Below are 21466 nucleotides of genomic sequence, written 5' to 3' on the forward strand. Positions count from 1 at the left end.
CTGCTGGAAGAGGAGACAGTCCTCTAGTGGGGAAGAGTGCCAATCAGGTTCTTAAGACTAAAACGCCCAACTCGGCTCTGCCTTCTACTCTTGTAGCCGAAACCCGTGGCACGCCCCCCAGTTAACACCACAGAAGCCTGGTACTTTGGGCACAGAGCCCAACCATAAACTGATTAGTATCCAACTCGTGCCAAAGACTCATTTGAGACATCTGATCGCGGAGAGAGATGGCCTACTATGCAGACTAGCTAGCCACGCCTCCTTAGATTCTCTAGTTTTAGCCATAGACTAAATTGGATCCACACAAAGCAACGTTTGTCCTCCACAGTAACTCAGCTTCTTACAGAAACTCCTTCACACACTTAAGATTTACGCCCTCAGCTTTTATAGAGAGTGGATATGAGAAACATCCATTTTAACAATCACTCAGAGCCTTTCATAAAAGAACAGTTGAAAGCACTGTCCATTATGTTCTCCAATGCCCTTACATAAAAAAAGCACATGATGAATTCAGTGCCAACAAAAAGTTTGGCTCTCCCGGGCTTCCTTCATCAGAGGTGAACTGTGCAATCACATTTCTCTGTGCCCCAACTCTTCAAAACTTCAGAGGCAAATTCAGCGCTCAAGTGCAGCTAACTAATGCATCCCAACCACCTTGCGGTATCTATTCTTTGATTTGTTTTTACTCCTTTTGATCTTGATTTTATTTTTATGTCTCTTACTTTAAATCGGGCTTCATTTTGCAAGCCAACTGGAATCTTTTTTTTCCCCCTCCTTCAAAAGTAGGACATAAATCCTAGTAAAAGAGGCTTTTTCTTACCTTCTACAAAATCATCACAGTCCTCCCAGCTGCTGCAAGTGCTCTTGGACTCGCTGGACCCACGCGCATCACTGCCCTGATCTCTGTCTGGTTAACACGACGGAACATATGAGAAGACCCCAATTAGCTTCAACTCCCTCATCTGCTCTGTGTACCAACCCCAAGCAAATAAGGACAAGAATGGCCCAGCTTTGAGGCCTCTAGGCTCTAGCGTTTCAGGAATAAAGGCGATTCCCAAAGCCAAAATGTTTCCACAAGATGGCAATACTTGGGACAGACTTGACTTTGGGACATAATTTTCTAAGTCATTTTAAACATTTCTTTTCAAATAAAAGAAACAAGCATTCACACCAATTGGTAGATTCTATTTTCCAAAGACGTCTGCAGTAATGTTTCTTATCCCCCACGCCCTTTTGCCATGTGACCTTGCTACTCTCTCATTAAGAGACGGGGTCTCTTTCTCTGCCCCCTTGAACTTGGGCAGACGCTGTGATGGCTCTGACCCATAGAAAACAGCCAAAGAAGGGGCGCCTGCGTGGCTCAGTCAGTTAAGCGTCTGCCTTCAGCTCAGGTCACGATCACAGGGTCCTGGGATCGAGCCCCACATCGGGCTCCCTGCTCGGCGGGAAGCCTGCTTCTCCCTCTCTCACTCCCCCTGCTTGTGTTCCTGCTCTATCTGTCAAATAAATAAATAAAATCTTAAAAAAAAAAAACAGCCAAAGAGACACTGTGTCAAGCCCTGGGACAGCTTTCCACTGTGGAAGGCTGGGCACTTCCACTTCCTGCCTCTTGGAAGCCAGTCACCACCTAAGAAGTGTGACCATCCCAAGCAAAGCATCTGGTAAGAAGCCAAAGCCACGTGGAAAGGGCCTGAATGAGATGCCACGTGGAGAGGGAGAGGGCCGGGGACACAGCGTCATGCGCATGAGAAAGCCATCCGGAAGGGGATCCCCAGCCCTACTCGTCCCAGCTGTCCCTGTGTGCATGAGAGATGAACCCTGTTGAGTCCTTCCCTAAATCCTGACCGTCAAAATCATAAGCAAAATAAAAATCAGTGGTTTTCAGATGGGAAAGAGGGGGAGTCCTTCACTCACAAGGGTATTGTGGTATTTAACACATGCAAAGTCCTTAGCCCAGTGCCCAGTGTACAGTAAGCAGTAATTATTATTTTGATAAGCAGTAATTATTATTTTTAATCTATCAAGCAGCAAAACTGAAAGTTCTGAGTAACACCTGCACAGGAAACCAACTTTCTCAAGAACTCTTTTGTGCCAACATCCCATAATCACATAACGTAAGATGATCTCCATAAACAGAGTCCTTGGCAGGTCACCTGTCTTCCTGTCTCTTCTGGACACCTCTCAGTCATCTCCAACAGGCCCCACAGTGCATGCGGTAAGGTATCCACATACATGTTGTGTATCTAGAGACAACTGTAGAGCATCAGGTCAGGCCCATCCAATCCCGGGCAGAATCCAGATTGGAGGTCCTGGAGAAAGGTCAGCTGCTGTACTCATGCCTGACTCAGCTCCTGAACAAGTGTCCAAGCAGCTGTAACAGTGTGAGGCACAGGGAAGGAGGAGGAGATACAGGAGGAAGAAAGAACACAAGCGGTTTTTCTACCACTTACACGCCCAGAAGGTTAACCCATGTGCTACTATCTCTGCATATCTGTAAGTTGGACGTTACTGCTTTCTTTGCAATTCTTGTTTTCCTGTGCACACGCCTGCACACTATCCAGGTTTATCTACCCATTCAGCCAACCTTTACCAAGTGCCCATCACGTGCAAAACGCCGCGCAAGGTGCAGGTTCTGCGTCCCTTCCGTCGGTCAAGGTAAAGCACACTGCTGACTTTCACTGACAGGGGTGCTGGCACTCTGCAGGAAAACAAACAACTGGATCCTTAGGATCCTAATGGAGCCTTTCCCCACAATTTAGTCTCTTTATGTCTTCTCACTCTCTGGAGAACAGAGCCGCCAACAAATCCCTTCCGGTGAAAAGAGCCCCATTCCCTCCCGGAGCAACCCTCCTGATTTCTGACAGTCCCTGCGTCTCCCCGGGCAATGCCGGGATCAGTGCACCAGCACTTCAAAGAGGCCCCCACACTGGAGTGCAGGCAGCGCTTTCTAAAAAAAAAAAAAAAGAAAAAATCCACCAGAGCTCTGATTCTAAATTGGGTGGGGGGAGAGAAGGGGGTACCGGGAGTCAGCGCTGGGATCTGACAGCACCACACAATGCACCGAGCATCAGAGCCATGAGACAAATTCAGCTCCAGACATGAAAAGTCTTCTTTCGGTGCTGACAACATCTGTTTTATTTTGAAGGTTGCTAAGGAGAGTTCTAGCTGGGCCAACATTGTTCCAGTTCAGTACTTCATAGAGAGACTCTCGCACAGGGTTCAGACGGCAGGAATAAAAGCTCGCCAGATAAACCCTGCTCCTTTTACTGTGCAGATATCAAAGAATCACTTTGCTACCAGCGATGATTAACACCCTGCCTGGGCTCACTCGGAACTGGCCATACCTTCTGCTCACTCTCATTCCTCCTCTTCTCCCTGCCCCCTCTGTCCCCACTTGCCAACTCCTCCTCTCTGCCAAATAAAGGCTCATTAGGAAGAAACAGACAGCGAATGTGCCACTAACCCGGTAGTATTTGATGCGGAGACGAGGAAGAGCGAAGTGTGAGATGAGGGTCACGGTGGGAGGATGCTCAGCATCAGACGATGGAGGAAATGATTTCCCGGACTTTAAAGATCTGGTTTACCTACTAACATCAGAGCGTTGCCAAATGCCCGCATCGGGGCTCAGAACAGCCACGGAACAGCGAAGAGATCAAGCTCAAAACAGAAGAGTCTGACTGGTAGGTCCAGCTCCACTTCTGTAATGGCAGAGGTGGGAGGCGAAGCACCCCATCCTCCACTCGCTCCTATCCTGCTTAAGCTATTCTAAGATAGTAACAGGAATTAGAAAAGTCAGGCCTGAAGGGCAAGCATTTAGGAAAATAAGGGCCAGGGAAGATGCGAATGAAAGAAAGGCACAACAATTTCACATATATGCCAAGCTGTTATAAAGTGAGGGCCACTCTGCTCCTCCAGCTGGGTAAAGAGCCCACCAGGACAGCCCAGGGAGCCAGGAAGGCCCTTCCATTTAACTGGTATCTGCAAATAAAATCATGTTGGGATTCCAGGGCATTCAGGAAAAAACAAACAAACAAACACCCAAAGCACCACATTCCGTTCACTGAAGGAATTCTCTTTCTGTTCTGGGCTTTAGGAAAGCACCAGCTCCTGCCAGAGAGCACCTCAGAGTCTAGGAAAGGAAAGGAAGAATGGCCAGTGTTCTCACTCCAACGAAGATCCATTTCAAAGAGCCATTCAGCAGGGCCCACCCTGCAAATCTTGACAACAAAAGGAAACTCTATCCTCTCAAATGAGGGCCTTGAGACAACTGAGGCCACATTATCTAAACATTTCCCTTGCCTGCCAGATTCTATTTCAGCCTGCTTTGCTTCTCTCCCCTCCCCCCGCCCCGCCCCCCAGCTTGGGATCTCTCCAGGCTAAAGCATGCTTGTCCTGATGTAAAGAACGCCAGGATAATGCAAAAGGCGCAGAGCTCTACGGAGTCCTGATATCCCAGCAGAGGGAGTAAAGCCCCAGAGGCTAAGGGCCACCTTCCCAGCCACTCACCTAGCCAGGTCACGTCCACACTGGCCGGAGCAGACCTGGCCTCTGCCACCTTGTACCAGCTCCTATTGTGTCCGGGTGCCCAGAGCGCCACGTGGCAGAAATAGTAGCCGGAGTTTTCTTTGCTAACATCTCGAACCAGTAAATGGTAGGAGCGTGCATCCACATGGCTCAAAGCAACGTGGGGAGAGCTGTGCACCAGGGAATCCCGGTCCAGCCGCGCCAACACGGGCGAGCCAGGCAAAGTGCTGTCGGGCGACCTGCCGAAGTACCACGTCACCTCGGGTCGGACATCATCTGCTCGGTCTGTTGTGATGTTGCAGGTCAGATCCAGCTCCTTTCCCTCAGCCACAGACACGCTCCGGGCCACAGCTGCTCGCAGAACTTGAAAATGAAAAAAAAAAAAACAAAAATACATCTAGATCATCTGGGTTATGTTTGCCCCTCCCTCCCTCCCTTTAGATCATCTCCTTCTATGTTCTTATTTATGGCATTAAAGTTAGAAGGCTTTGTGCGATTCTAAGTGCTTGAGAAATATTTACTGAATAAATTAAGGAAATTATAATACATTTCTTTCCATTACATGAAAATACTAACAGCAGCAAACACTTACATACACTTATGAAATGCCAGGCACTGCTCTGAGTGCCTTAGAAACGTTAAACGACCGTAGGAGGGTAAGTACTATTATTATCTTCATTTTACTGATAAGGAAACTGAAGCACAGAGAAGTTAAGTAATTTGCCCAAGGTCACACAGGTAATACGTGGCAGAGCAGGGACTCAAATGTGAGCTGTCTGCCTCCAGGGGCTCTGCTCTTAACTGTTAACGCTTGTTTGAAAAGAAGTCGAAACATCACAAAACTAAAATTATAGCTTCTCCATGTGCATGGTAAGACTTGGGTGATTTTACAGAGAAAGGATAGCTCAGTGCTGACCGGCATGCGTTATTAGTTGGGGACCAGGGGCTTGGGGTTGGAGGCTGGACTGCAGGAGGTGAGGGTGAAACCATCTTCTGGGTGAAAAAGGAGAAAATCCTAAACAGAAGGACCAGGAAAGTGAAACCAGACAATATGCCTTATGAGTCAAGCCTTCAAAATGCAATGTAATGGAATAAATGCAGAGCATCATTTATTCCATTAGACATACCCACCTTAAAGCCAAACATAAAACAGATATTCTAAAACCAAAACACAATGACTTTCGGATTATCCACGCCACTGCCTTCTCACAAGACTGTGGATAATTAAAAGTAGACTATATTTAGATGAAGTATTGAAGTATTTGGTGTCACAGTCTCAGGGCAGATCTGGTTTCAGCATTCCCCTGTCAAAGCTTTTTACATGGAAACATTTTACTTTGAGTGTTTTGTTTTATTTTTAAAGAAGTTGAACATCTGTAATCAGATTAGAAAAACATTCAATTCATGGTAATGCTCTGGGAACCACTGCTTAGATGAGAAACAGCTAACACCTCCCAGGGGATTCGAGTGGAGGCACAGCCCTGGTCTTCCAAGACTGGTTCAGCCTCAGCTGCTATCCTGAGTAAGCTCAGCAACAAAGGCTCGTGCCTGGCTCAGAAAAGGCCCAACCCCAAAGCCCATGCCCTCTGGAGCAGACTGCTTTCATATAAATGTATCTAAAGCCTGACAACATTTTCAACAAGCATTTTAGGTCAAGTTCAAGACCCACCTTGATGAAGACAGAAAATGAGGTGGGTATAGTATTATAAAAGGTAATTTAAAAGTCTGATTTCTCACCTCCACCCACCCTCCAAATTCTTCCTCCTCCTTCACCCCTTTAAAGGGGCCAAAAGTAACCTGAGGGCATCTTTTGAGAGGAGTCAGTATGGGAACTGCCACTCTGAGCCTGCACTGTGTGGGTTTCGAACAGCCCCACGAGCAATGCCTATGGTCAGAGACCCTGGAATACTGCTGGAGTACCTCTGTGCCGGCTAGAAGTAAAAGGCGGCTCAGGAGGGAAGCAGGTGAGTGTGGAAGGGGTAAATACACAGCAGTGGACTGCAGGTATGGACAAAACGGATTCTTAGCTTTAGGAATAACTGAAGAGTTCACTTTGTAATCTTCTCTCTGCAAGGCGCTAAATAGCTTGCCACATCACTAACCATTGTTCCCGTGTGTTCTGGATTGCGGGGCGATTCACAGCTGGGAGACAGGACAGAGCAGGTGGAAGGAAAAAAAAGAATAATTTCTAAGGACTCGTAATGCAAGGGGATACCCCGGACAAAGCCTGTGGTGGTGAAGCTTTCTCTGGATGGATAGAACTGAAGCCATAAATTAGACACCAAGATCTGCATGAAGCAGACCACTCCCAACATGGGGGGGGAGGGGTATTGCCACATATATAACACAGCCCCACTGTCTAAGTAGCTTTGGGCTATTTATCATAACAATGCAGTAAGAATATTTAAGAAGCTAGCTATGGATAATACAGGTGTTGACAAAAAGAGAGAGGCCAGCCCTCTACCTGGGGTCCAAGAAGATAATTTAGGAAGTCTGTGACCTGCGTGGGAAAAAATCTTGTCTTTGTTTTTACTAATCTCTACCTGAAATATAGCATCTCCTCTCATTACGAAACTAAGCAACAAACCACTATACTCTGGTTTCTCTTCATATCGTATAAATCTTTCGCCTTTTACTATATATTATTTAATGCATTAATAAAGCACAATATTACTATGTAACAAATTTGTCTTAAAATATTTCGATAACTATTTCAATAGAATCATTTTCCCTTGTCATCTTATATACATTTTTAATGAATTAAAACATGTTAATTCCAAGAAGGGGTCTGTGGCTTCAAGACTCTCAAAGAAGCCCATGGCAACAAAATGGTTATGAAGCCCAGGCTCAGGAGAGAGCCAGATGCTATTACGTGCATAAGAAGTTCAGAGTTTTCAAGTCTTACACTCGGTATTATGGGTTTTGTGGCTTGTCTGAAATAAAGAATACCTTTACAATTGAAATTCTGCACAAAAAGATAACTTGTTGCAAATATGAAATTCTTAATCGTTCTGCCGCTCCACCCCCCCCACCCCACCCCCCACCGAGAACAGTTGTGTGATGCAAACTGAATATCCCAGTTTCTTAGGACAGATTCCAGGCAGATCATGTCCTCAAACGCAGGCGACCTGAGTCCACTTAGAAAGTGATTTCTGCGGCCACTGGAAGACTGGCCATGATGAGTAGCCCCTTTCCTCGGCAAGAGCACCTCCCACCTCACTGATGGCCGCAGTCACTCAGGAACCTCAGTGCTGCTTTTTTACCAAATCCAACTCCTGGGCAGTGGTATAAATGCAGAATGAAGTGCTCAGGACCATGCAGCCTGGAGGGGGAAATTATTCCCCGTGAGGACCGTCTCCTGCTTTCCTTCCCATCTGAGCAACAGAGCGGCTACACATTCACATTTATACTCAGGAAATGAGTCTGCCCAAGGTCTTCCCAGTTTACAAAGCAGGAGGCAGCAGCGACAGATCTGAGGATGTTCGCCTCCCAGAAAACCAAGGACAGCCATCCATCCACAGCAATGACCTCATCCTGAGATAGTCTCCCTACACTGTCTCTGCTGGAGCTAGAGGCTCTATGAGGCCCAGGAATGTTCCTCAAGCACCTATGACCCCAGGGCCCAGACAGAGCTGATCATCCAGTAGGTTCTTTATTAATGTTTATTGGACACTGAGTCAATAACAGCTTGTTTCTCCTCTCTTACTTTCTATGGTTTTTTAAAAATGTATCTTGTATTTTCTTGCTTTCTAATAGGAGTAGGAAAGTGTGTGTGTGTGTTTTTTCAAAAACAAAGGCTGGTTCACAGGTGAGAGCACAGAGAACCGCCTGCAGGGAGACCCCAGGGCTGGATGCACACTCCTGGGGTATGTGTCATACACAGACCAAGAAGAGGCCCAGCCCTAGAGAAGTCTCATCTAGCTGGGATGGCATATCTAGAGGAGCCAAGGTAGACCAGATGTCTGGGGGAGAGCCGGACGTACTCCAACGGCTGTGCAAAATAGCCAATCCAGAAATTCAGGAAACACCCAAATAAGATAAAGCCAAAACAAAATAAAGGGAGCAGAGCGGGGGCAGCTCCGCCCCGAAGCCCCCCTGAACACCAGGCCAGACCTCATTCTGGCACTTGAAGGGACTTAATCTTTCAGTCAACAAATTGTCTTAGTGTTTTATGCAATTCGCAGAGTCCCAGGAGTATGAATCAGATGAGAAGCAGCTGTAAAGCAAAACCACAGGCAGCCGGCACAAAACAAATACACCTTCCCCAAACTCTCACCACCACCCTACTCGCCCTGCCCGTCAACGGGAGGCCTCACGTGGCCAGCACCGACCTTGTCCCGCAAAGGACGGGGCTCCCGGCTGGTTCTTTACCCGGCCCCTGGCCGGAAAACAGGCCAGAGCGTAAGCCAGACAAGTTCCAGAAGCTCACCTGTTGGCTGGATCAGCACGGTGGCCACTTCCACGGCTTTCTCTTGAATCTCTTGCCAGCTGCCCTGCTCGCCGATCCACTCGCTGACCACGCACCTGTAAGAGCCCTGGTCCGAGGCCAGGGCGCGGGCCACGGCCAGGCGGTAGCCGTCGCCGCCCACGGTGTCCAGGCGCACGTCGCCGGCGCGGTAGCGCTGCTCGTAGCCGGGCCCCGGGCGGAAGCGGCCCTCGTGGGTCAGGGCCAGCACGCTCCGCCGGGCCGCGCCGCGCTGCAGCTCCCACAGCAGCGCCAGGTGCGTGTGCAGCGGCGACGCCGTGGAGGCCGCGCAGCGCAGCTCGAACGGCTCGCCCAGGCGCAGGCTCAGGCCCGGGGCGGGCGGCGCGGCGGCGCCCACGCGCAGGGCATCGGCCAGCACTGCGGGAGGAAGCACAGCCGTCAGCCGCGCCTCGCCGCGCCCGCTGCCCCTGCCGGCACCCGCCCCCTTCTGGGGCTTTCTGGCCCCCGCGGGAGCGGCGCGGCGCCCTTGCCCTGTTCTAGCGCCCACGCGGGAACGCTCTCCCGTTTTAATGCGTGTGTAATCCCAACTGACTTTCTGACCTGAAAAAGAAACTTAAAAAAAAAGGAAGAAAAAAGGGAAAAAAGAAAAAGGAACGGGGAGAAAAAGGAAGGAAAAAAAAGAGAAACAAAAAAAAGAAGAGGCACTAAAGACACCCCGCACCCTCCCCCCCAGCTAGAACTGAAGGGAGAACACTCCCTTTTGGGAGTTGTGCCTTGGGGATGGGTTTCTGCCACCCCTGAGCAAGTTACTTCACTCCTCTGTGCCTCAGTTTCCTCATCTCTAAAAAGGGATGACAACTGGAACCATCTCAGGGAGCTGACAGCGCTGAAAGAGTGATAAGCAGAGGTGATTGGCGCTCAGCAATGTTGGTAAAATAACTGGCTGTTACCGTCACACACTCCTCTGTTAGGGCACCAGGCTCCAGAATCTTCTACCAGTTAAAGCAGCATGATCCAAAGAGGGCAAAAGTGTGGCATGAGCTGCCTGTGCCCTGAGGCCTGGGAAATGCCTGAGAACAACTAAGGTGAGCAGAAAGTACATGCAGAAAAGGAACCTGTCAAGGAAAACAGAACCCTCAGCTATGTACCCTAAAAGGCTGGCTCTTTACAGAGTCTAGAATGAGGGGGCCAGAAATCCAGAAAGTATTGGTGAGTGCTATTTAGGAAGGGAAGTGATAACTGAGATAACCAGAGAAAAGGCCTCTACCAAGGGGCGTGGCCAATCTCTGAGGCTTGTCTACAAGCTGGATAAAAGAACCCTCCAACCCTACTATTCATTACTTCTTTGGTTTTTCTCGATATTCCACACTTAGAAACTAATTTAGTGTCCTTGAGAAAAAACTGCTCTATCTTTAGAAAGACCTATCCCAAAGACCCTTCTCTACTGCAAAATGAATATAATGACCTTCTAGTATATCCACCAGTCTGTGAGTCCAGTTAACAGGACTCGGTTCTCGAGGCCAGATATCTGTCAGCACGTGGCTGAACAGTTTCAAGACCCACAAAGCTGAAGACCAGACAGACCCCGGACCCTGCATGGCAGCCACCAGAGGCCCTACCTAAGCAGCCAGCCAGTCTCATTCATGGCCATCTATCTGCTTTCCTCACCCAAGGAAAGCCTCTCCTTGCTCCTTCCTTCCAAAGACTGCAGAAGAAACAGGAAGATACTGGGGGGACAGGGTCAGGGGGAATTCTCCTGCTGCCCCCTACTCCTCAAGATGAGAATTACAGGGGAGATAAGTGTGCATCTAACCTAATGGAGGTACAGCATGTTTGTGATGACTAAAAGCAACACATCATTTAACTGCAATGCAAGAATGTCTCATGGGACTTTTTTTAAAAAACATCTTTAGGATTTTCTATAAAGAAGAGGTGATGGAAGAGGTAGATTCGATGTTTTAATACCTACATAATGGATATGGCTGTTTTAGTCCCTCCTGACTCAGCCCCTGAGACATAGCAGGTTTCTGTACATCATTACAGAGGGGATGAATACCTGGAGCAGCCCCTTCTTTTTAGATCATCACGTACATCCTCTACTTTCCCAATCGTTACCTACATTCCCTACTCTGATATAAATGCTTTTTGGAATAAGGCAGGCTATAAATAAATGCATAATTAAGTAATAATAACAATAATCATGTTTCTAGGGGTGCCTGGGTGGCTCAGTCATTAAGCGTCTGCCTTCGGCTCAGGTCGTGATCCCAGGGTCCTGGGACCGAGCCCCGCATCGGGCTCGCTGCTCGGCGGGGAGCCTGCTTCTCCCTCTCCCACTCCCCCTGCTTGTGTTCCCTCTCTCACTGTCTCTCTCTCTCTAATAAATAAATAAAATCTTAAAAAAATAATAATCATGTTTCTATTTTGTTGACCCCAAATTAGTTTGTTCTCGCTCATTTACCAATTAGCTATATGATTTTTGGGCAAGTAATTAACCTATGCTCTTCCATTTCCTCCTATGTGAATCAGGGAAATAGTCTGCCTGATCTTCTTCATTGGGTTAGAGAACTGAATGTGGGAATAAATCTAATAGGACTTGGAAAAGGGAAAAAAAAAACCCCACAAAACCCCAAACCTTCCAGATATATAAGGTGTGATTCTCTGCAGAATCAGGCCAATAAGCTAGTAGGGTTCCATCATAAGCTAGCAGTGACCACATCGTTCTTTCTCTACATATAACCCACACAAATTCCAAAACAAACTGCCCTTGGTGGAGGGCACAAAGAAAGACATGAGCTTCGAAGTGTCTGATATTCCCATAAAAGTGAACATCACCGTGACCATCACCTTCTCAGTGCAAACCTTGTGAATGCTTACTATGGAACTACTCTGAGGCCTGACACATGCTAACTCACCTTGTCCTCATAACCTTTAAGGGGAGCACTCTTTCACAGACGAGGAACATGAGGCACGTAACACGCCCACGGCCACTTGGTGACAGCTGGTAGAGCCAGCAATTGGATCGAGTGCGGGCAGCCTGGCTCAGAGCTGGGCTTTGCCACCACACCAGCCACGGATGGTTCAGAATCGTAGTGAAGAGAAAGGGCCCTCGGAGGGGACCTGGCCTATCCTCCGCTTTTAATCAGGTAAGATACTTCCGTCCACTGGACAGAGGAGGGAGCAGAGTCCCAGAGGAGTTAAGTACCTTGACAAAGCAGAGTGGCAGAGAAAAGTCTGCCCCGATGAACCCGGTGAGGATGTTACCTTTAACCTGCACTGTATCCTCATAGTTGCCCTGGACGGTGGCGTCGGTGCTGGGGGTTGAACATTTGTAGTGGCCCTCGTCTGAGGGCTGGACATTCTTGATGTGGAGCTCCACGGCATCATTGGCGGTCCTCCTCAACACGATCTCGCCCCTCTGCAGGCGTTCGCGGTACAGCTGGGCTGCGAAGCCCGCCTCCCAGGTGCTGGCCAGCTCCACGAAGCTGCTCCCCGAAGACGAGAAGCTCCAGTCAAAGTTCTGCTCGCTGGGGCCGTCATAGTCACTGACGTTGCAGGGGATGACCAGCTCAGTGCCCACCACCCGCACCAGGCTCCCTGTGGGGACTCTCACCACGCGCCCTCGACAAAGAGCTGCAATGACAAGAGATGAGAGGCGGGACTTGAGTCACAGAAGGTCATCCCAGTATAAATGTGTCAAACCCATGGGTGCTCCTGCTCACGGGCTCGTGGCAAAAAAAATGTGACATCTGGCCACCTGGGAAAATGGTGTGCTGCCTGGGGCTGCGCAGAAAGAGTTAGTTAAGCCTATCCCTAGAACTGGGAGCCAGGAATATGACCCTGAAATGAGTGCCTCTCCCACAACAGTTTCCTAGGATTGACAGGGAAGAAGACAAGTATGAAAAGTAGGCTAACCATAAACCTGAATAGCTTCTTCCCTCCCGTTACTATTTAACATACCATTGTCACTCAATGTGATGTAGAAGTATTTTAGGGGTGGTGTGAAAGAAAAGGACACAGCTAATCAAGTATTTACATTTCTGCCCACCCTAGATCAACCCTCATCCCTAGAGACCATTCCCCAGGGCTCCTGAGACCTGATTTACAATGATCGATGCCAATTTTTAAACCCTAGAGCGGCCTGCTGATAAAAAGATTTAACTCTGGTTATCTGACATTGCCTATAAATTAATATTAAAATATGACGACTCCACCAAGTATTAATTTTCTATTTTCTGGCTCATTTCCTTCTCTCTGCTCTTCACCCTGATCTAAATTCAGAATGAGGATAGGGAAGCACAAAGGGAGACCGTGCCTTGTCTCGCTGGTTGCTGGGCGTTGTTAGGAATGCAGCAGCTTGCTGGGGAAGAGTTCAGTGGATAAAGCCAAGAGTTTACTGGCACTCCCTGCCCCAAGAGCACACACCTCCCAGGCCTCTGATAGGGCTCTAGGGACCCTCACCTGTGTGTCCTTTAAGGGATCTCCTTTGCCGTGAACTTCAGTGCGATTTTGTACTGCATTTATTACCTGTGCATAGCATTTCAATTTGGACCAAGTGAACTTGTCTGGCTCCTGCTTGATGTTCTAGGAACAGGTACAGCACTAAGGCAAACAAGGGAAAGCATGGGCTCTGAAATCCAGGAGACCCAAGTTTGTTTATTTTCTTAGGTCAAAAATTTCTTTTATTTTGTATTTGAGTGACATAACACAAAATAGAACACCCGCATCCCACACATATTCCTCGTACTGGGATGAGGGCACATTCACTAAGTTTCTCTAAATTAACTTCTTCTTCAATATTAACATCAGGTATAGCTATGTCAAAAGAAACATCACTCAGGGCGCCTGGGTGGCTCAGTCGGTTGAGCATCTGACTCTTGATTTCAGCTCAGATTATGGTCTCAGGGTTGTGAGATCCAGCTAACATCGGGCTCTGTGCTCAGCTGGAGTCAGTTGGAGATTCTCTCTCTCCCTCTTCCTATGCCCCTCTCCCCGTGCTTGCGCTCTCTCTCAAGATAAATAAATCTTCTTAAAAAATTTTTTAAAGATTTTTAAAAAATTTATTTATCTGAGAGACAGGGAGAGGGAGCACGAGCAGGGGGAGCGGCAGAGGGGGAAGCAGACTCCACGCTGACCAGGGAGCCTGATGTGGGGCTCAATCCCAGGACCCTGGGATCGTGACCTGAGCCGAAGTCAGACCCTTAACCGAATGAGCCACCCAGGCACCCCCAAAAATAAATAAATAAATCTTTAAAAAAAAAATTTCAAGGGGCTCCTGGGTGGCTCAGTTGGTTGAGCATCTGACTTGATTTTGACTCGGGTCACAATCTCCGGGAGCCCTGCCTTGGCTCTGCACTCAGCGCAGAGTCTGCTTGAGATTCTCTTTCTCTCCCTCTGCCCCTTCCCCTGCTCGAGCTCTCTCTCTCTCTCAAATAAAATCTTTTTTCAAAAAATCGCTCAAAAACTGTAAGAATTTTGAAAAAATACTCACTGTTTAAAAAACTGAACAAAATCAACACCATGCTAACAATTATAGTGAAAGGAAAAGAAAGCATGAAGTTGTTAGAACGACTGGGAAGAGCTCATTCCTGATACAGAAAGATTATATTTTTATAAGGGAATCAGTTATGTTTTACACAGAAATCACACACAAAATTGAGTAATTTCCCCAAAAAGTTTAGTTGCAAGAGCAACTACCACACCAGATTTACCCTCACGGATATACTCTGAAGGAGACCTAAGTTTAAATCTGAGAGACTGACCTCTCTCAGCTTTGGCTTCCTCAACTATCATATGGGGCAAGAAAGATTTACTGAGTTCATGAAATAAAATGCCTGGCTGAGAGTCTGCCATGTAATAAGAGCTCAATAAGATAGGAACTTATGTCTTTTCGATTTTGTATTTTTATCATTTGTTACAGGTTGAGTTCCGCTCCCCCCAACAAAACTCATACGGTGGAGTCCTAGCCCCCAGTACCTCAACATGTGACCTGACTTGGGAACGGGGTCACTGCAGACGTGATCCGTGGTTATTAGACACCATTGGGTGAGGTCATACGAGAACAGGGTGGGACCCTAATCCAATGACTGGTATCCTTAAAAAGGGGGAAGCCCGCATGAACACAGACATGCATACGGGGAGAACACCATGTGAAGATGAAGGCAGGGATGGGGGTGAAGTCTCTACAAGCCAAGGAACATCAAAGATGGCCCACAAACCACCAGGAGCTGGCGGGGAGGCCTGAAACAGACTCCCCCTCACCTTCTGAAGGAAGTGACCCCGCCGACAAGTGGCCTGCTCAGCCCCGGAGCTGTGAGAGAGCGTGTTTCTGCTGGTTAAGCCACCCAGTCAGTGGGTCTTTGTTGCAGCGGCCCGAGCAAACTAATATTCCATTGTTGCTTGTTTTTCAATGATTTAATTCATGTTTTTCAAAGTCTGAGTTGCCATTTAGTGGTTGTGAAATGAATTTATAGTGGTTGTGACCAGCATGTGTGTGTGTCTTAATACAATGAAACAGAAGAGGAAATATTAGAGTCCACTGCATTTAGTAAGGAGTAAATACTGTTTCAGTACATTTTACGTACACAAAGGTGTGTGTGTACCAGAATACAACGAAAACATTTAATTTGTGTTGGAGTAAAAAGGGAAAAAAAAGTTGCACACTTTTTAAAAGCCATCTCTGGTTTTCACCACCCATTATCATTTCCCTTGAAAAGGGAAAGCATCCATAGGAGAGAAATGGTGGTAAGGTTAGTGTGTGCTCTGAGCAGGGGGCTGTGCGCCAGCCTGGCTGGGGGGCAGGTCCAGACTGCTGCCCAGTTCGAAGAAAAGATGCTGCGCCCAAAAGCACTCCCCTTAAAAACAGAGTTGCAACTCAGGCCTATGGGTCACATCTCTTCCTGCAGACAACAGAACCAACCTCAAATATTCTTTTTTTTTTTTAAGATTTTATTTATTTTTGTTAGAGAGAGCGCACACACACGCGAGAGAGTGAGCAAGAGCACAAGCAGGGGGAGCGGCAGGCAGAGGGAGAAGCAGGCTCCCCGCTGAGCAGGGAGCCCGACGCGGGACTCGATCCCAGGACCCTGGGATCATGACCTGAGCCGAAGGCAGCCGCTTAACCGACTAAGCCACCCAGGCGTCCCCCAACCCCAAATATTCTTCCGCAGTAGGGCTGAAACATGCTGCTACTTTCTTCCTAAGGCAACTCGGTGCTCATAGGATGACAACGCCCATGAGCTCACACCTACTAGTTCTGACAAACCGCAGCATATCTGTGCCTGTGGCCCAGTGTTCCTCAACTGCTCCTCAGATGGGGCTGACCCTAAATGACCCAGCCCCAGGGATGGACACTGGCTGAAATCAGGTCAGTCAGGATCCTCCTGGCTCATTTTTGCTGAAGCTACTCAGAAACTTTCACTTCCTCTGGAATCAGAGTACTATAAAGATGATTTGTGGAAAAAAAGAATCCAAGGTGGTTGTGTAGGAAGGTCCTGAACTCACCTCCTGACACATGAAATCAACAGCTACACAGGGATCCTTTCCCTCTGGAAAAGATTTGAAAACTAGATGAACTGCTCTCCACAACAAAAGATAATAGGACTTCACTGAAATGGGTGAGGCAGGGACACGGTCTGGCCAAAACACGCCCCCCCCCCTCAACCCCGCCCTGCAGTGACCCCGCCAGAGGGAAGGATCTCACCAGACAGGCACTTCTCCTGGAGGAGTGAGGGGTCACAGTGCCCCACATCAGGCACTCGAACCCTTGGGTATCTGCATCAGAGAGACGAGCTCCCAGAAACTTCTGGCTGACATCCAAGGAACCCAAAATGCCACAGGAAACCAAGATCCTCCTTTTAAAGGGATCACCTGCAGTCTCACTTGCCCCAGAATCTGGCGGAAAAAGCACCAATTTCAAAAGCACCTGGACTGTATGTAAAGGAGGTTCATTTGCTGGCCTGGGGGCATCTGATGGAGGGGCAGGGGGCAGCCCGGGCTCTCTCCAGGGATGGAGGCACTGGTGGACACTGTTTGTAGCTCTCCGCCCACCCTGCTAGCGCAGACTGGGTGCTTGGGCACACACCCTCCGACTGCCTCACCGGGTCGGACGGGGTGGGGAACGGTTATGCCGCTGTCCTGCCGCCTTGCTGAGGCTGGAGATCCTGTGTGGCTGCAGGAATTCCCAGCTTCCTGGCAGGGGCAAGCGAGCATGAACAATCACAGCATTCTCTCCCACCCGTGCTAAAGTCCATGAGCGCAGGTGGCACTTGTGACACGCCCCCACCCCCTGGCTGGGGCTGGTGAGCACCAGTGGTCATGGCATTCCCCCCTCCCCAACTTGGGACAATACATGCACGCAGACAGGGCCCGCTCCGGCTACACTGCTAAACCCCGGAGGCATGCACGGTGAGGGCATTTTCCCACTGCCTTTCCGAAGTTGGTGAGTGTGCCTCACCCCTACAACCCCCCGTTGCCCTGCTAAGGTCAGCAGCCACACAGAAACCACGCAGGACACAGCCCTTCTTTGCCTGGCCCTGGTGGCCAAGGGGGCTGGTGTTCCTGAGCTCCAAGGGACTCTAATAATCAGAAAGACAGTTCTTGGCAGGCCAACACCCGCAGGGCACTGCAGAGACAGCAGAATGAAACACACGTACTGCCTTCCTGTGAAAAAGGCCTATTTACTTATCCTGAAGCTTCAGCCTGAGGGACAACTCTCAGGTTTCCAACACATCTGAAGGCTATGAAGGCGCTCTCAGGGAAGTGCCTGGGTATCTCTCAAAGAGATACCATTCCTGTGCACCCCACTGGCCTCACTATGGCTTGATGAGACTTTGCAGTGAGATTATACACTCATTTGGAGCCCCAATTTTTGCAATGGTTGCCCAACCCTGGAGGCCAGCAGGGTTTACAACTGCAGCCCCACAGGACTGGATATATTTGCATACTTTAAAAACTGCTGCCTAAGGGTCTGGCTTCTAATCAACCTGAAACTAGGTGATAAATGAGATTCGTCCCCTTGGAACACTGACAGGTCTTGGCACACCCTCAACAACAGGGACATATCAAGAATAAATCAGGCTACTTATACAACCACAAAGGTTCGAGAGACAACCAAGAGCTAGGGCAAGGTTGAACAAGAAGGATCATTATCTACACAAGGCCACTCCTTCAAGACTGAAAGAGGAAGCTGTTTCACCTAATACACAGAAACAGAGAGTCAAACAAAATAAAGAAACAGAGAAATATGTTCCAAACAAGAGAAAACACACACACACACAAACACCTCAAAACGAGACCTTGATGATAGGGAGATAGTAATCTACCTGATAAAGTATTCAAAGTAATGGTCATAAAGATGCTTGCCAAACTTGGGAGAAGAATGCATGAACCCAGTGAGAACTTCAACAAAGATAAGATATAAGAAAGTACCAAGCAGGGTGCCTGGGTCAGTTGGTTAAGCATGCAACTCTTGATCTCAGGGTTATGAGTTCAAGCCCCATGTTGGCCCAGTATGGAACCTACTTAAAAAAAAAAAAAAAAAGTACCAGGCAAAGGTCACAGAGCTGAAGAACACAAATACATACTATATGGGTTCAAGAGCAGACTGGATGAAGCAGAAGAATGGATCAGTGAACTGGAAGACAAAGCACTGGAAATCACCCGGACAGAGGAGCAAAAAGAATTTTAAAAAAATGAAGATAAGAGATCTATAGGACAACATCAATAACATTCATATCATAGGGGTCCCAGAAGGAGGAGAGGCAGAAAAAAGGCAGAAAACTTACTTCAAGAAATAATGGCTGAAAACTTCTCTAACCTGGAGACAGAAACAGACATTCAGGTCCAGCAAGTCCAGAGAACTTCAAATAAACCCAAAGAGAGCCAAACCAAGACACATTATAATTAAAATGTCCAAAGTTAAAGATAAAGAGAGAACCTTAAAAGCAGCAAGAGAAGAACAACTTGTTACATACAAGGAAAACCTCATAAAGCTACCCTCAGATTTTTCAGCAGAAATTTTGCAGGCCAGAAGAGGGTGGAGTGACATATTCCACTGAAAAAACTTCTGACCAAGAATATTCTACCTGGCATGGTTATTGTTCAGAATTGAAGGACAGATAAGAGTTTCCCAGATAAGCAAAAGCTAAAGGAGTTTATCACATAAACCAGCCTTACAAGAAATGTTAAAGGGACTTCTTTAAACTGAAAAGAAATGTCACTAATTAACAACAAGAAAACATACAAAAGTAAAAATCTCACTAGAAAAGGTAAATGTAGGGGCGCCTGGGTGGCTCAGTCATTAAGCGTCTGCCTTCGGCTCAGGTCATGGTCCCAGGGTCCTGGGATCGAGCCCTGCATCGGGCTCTCCGTGCTGCAGGAAGCCTGCTTCTCCCTCTCCCACTCCCCCTGCTTGTGTTCCCTCTCTCGCTGTCTCTCTCTCTCTCTCTCTCTGTCAAATAAATAAATAAAATCTTTAAAAAAAAAAAGGTAAATGTATAATAAAAGTAGTGGATTAACCACTTATAAAGCTAGTATGAAAGTTGAAAGATAAAAGTAGTAAAATTAAAGTGACAATAACTAGTTAATAAATGTATAAAATAAAATGGTAAAATGTGACATCAAAACCAAAATGTGGGCCAGCGGGGAGTAAAAGCGTAGAGTTTTGGAATGTGTTCACATTTAAGTTGCTGTCAATCCAAATAGACTGTTATATACATAGGACAGTAAATACACAGTAACCACAAAGCAGAAACTTACAGTAAATACACAAAAGAAAATGAGAAAGGAATGTAACACTAAAGAAATAAATCATACCACAAGGGAAGAGAAAAACAGAGAGAGGAACTACAAAAACAGCCAGAAAACAATGAACAAAATGGCAAGAAGTACATACCTCTCTATAAATGTAAATGTAAATGGACTAAGTTCTCCAATCAAGACACAGAATGGCTGAATGGATTTTAAAAAACAAGTCTCATTTATACACTGCCTACAAGAGACTCACTTGGGCACACACAGACTGAAGGTGAAGGGATGGGAAAAGATATTCCATGCAAATGGAAATGAAAAGAAAGCTGGTATAGCTATACTAACATCACACAAAATAGACTTTAAAACAAAGACTCTAATAAAAGACAAACAGGGCCACTACATAATGACAAAGGGTTAAAGCAAGCAAGAAGATATAACATTTATATATTTTCATGAACCCAACATAGGAGCACCAAAATATTTAAAGCAAATATTAACAGACCTAATGAGGGAAACCGACAGCAATACAATCATAGTAGAGGACTTTAAAACCCCACTTACATCAGTAGATAGATCATCTAGACTGATAATCAACAAGGAACATCACCTTTAAACAACACATTATTGGGCCAGTTGGACTTAACAGATATATACAGAACATTCCAACCAAAAGCAGCAAAATACACATTCTTCTCATGTGCACATGAAATATTCTCCAAGACAGCTCACATGTTAGGCCGTGAAACAAGTCTCAATAAATTCAGGAAGACTGAAATCATATCAAGCATCCTTCCCAACCACAATGGTATGCAACTAGGAATCAATTACAAAAAGAAAACTAAAAAAACCCACAAATATGTGGAGATTAAACACCATGCTACTGAACACCATTGGGTCAACAAAGAAATCAAAAGAGAAATTAAAGAAAAAATATCCAGAGAAAAATGAACAGAAATATGACATACCAAAATCTACGGGACACAGCAAAGTAGTTCTAAGAGGTAAATTCATAGCGATGCAGGCCTACCTCAAGAAGCAAGAGAAGTATCAAATAATCAATCTAACTTTATGCTTAAAGGAACTAGAAAAAGAAGAACGGAAGAAGCCCAAAATTAGAAGGAAGGAAACATTAAAGATCATAAGTGGAAATAAATGAAATAAAGACTAAAAAGATAATAGGAAAAAAAATCAATGAAGCTAAGAACTTTGAGAAGATAAAGAAAATTCTTTAATAAACAAAACTGACAAGTCTTTAGCTGGACTCACCAAGAAAAAAAGAGGAATCACATAAATAGAAATGAAAGAGAGGTTACAACTGATACCACAGAAATACAAAGGATAATGAGACTATTGTGAACAAATACATGCCAACAAATTGGACAACCTAGAAGAAATGGATCAACTCCCAGGAACATTCAATCTTCTAAGACTGAACCAGGAAGAAATAGAAAATCTGAAAAGACTTATTACTAGAGTAAGGAGATTGAATCAGTAATCAAAAACCTCCTAACAAAAGTCCATGACCAGATGGTTTCTCTGGTGAATTCTACCACACATTCAAAGAAGCCTTAATACCTATCCTTCACAAACTCTTCCCAAAAGTGAAGAGGAGGGAATGCTTCCAAATTCATTTCATGAGGCCCACATTCCCCTCATACCAAAACCAGACACCACCACCGTAAAAAAAAGAAAATTACAGGCCAATATCCCTGATGAACACAGATGCAAAAATGTGCAATGAAACATTAGCAAACTGGATTCAACAAT

The 21466-nt window shown here is 46.7% G+C and overlaps 1 protein-coding gene across 1 annotated transcript in view; it reads right to left on the reverse strand.

Moving 5' to 3' along the window:
• The window catches only part of PTGFRN (prostaglandin F2 receptor inhibitor), an 82077-nt gene that overhangs the window by 32387 nt on the left and 28224 nt on the right, over positions 1–21466 (reverse strand). The window contains exons 2-4 of the mRNA XM_032420742.1: positions 12212–12580; positions 8954–9367; positions 4507–4887 (exon numbers count right to left, since the gene is read on the reverse strand). Of these exons, the coding sequence (XP_032276633.1) occupies positions 4507–4887; positions 8954–9367; positions 12212–12580 (1164 nt within the window). The remainder of the gene's footprint in view (positions 1–4506; positions 4888–8953; positions 9368–12211; positions 12581–21466) is intronic.

Source organism: Phoca vitulina, unplaced genomic scaffold, assembly GCF_004348235.1.
Source record: "Phoca vitulina isolate PV1807 unplaced genomic scaffold, GSC_HSeal_1.0 scaffold2, whole genome shotgun sequence".
Taxonomy (NCBI): domain Eukaryota; kingdom Metazoa; phylum Chordata; class Mammalia; order Carnivora; family Phocidae; genus Phoca; species Phoca vitulina.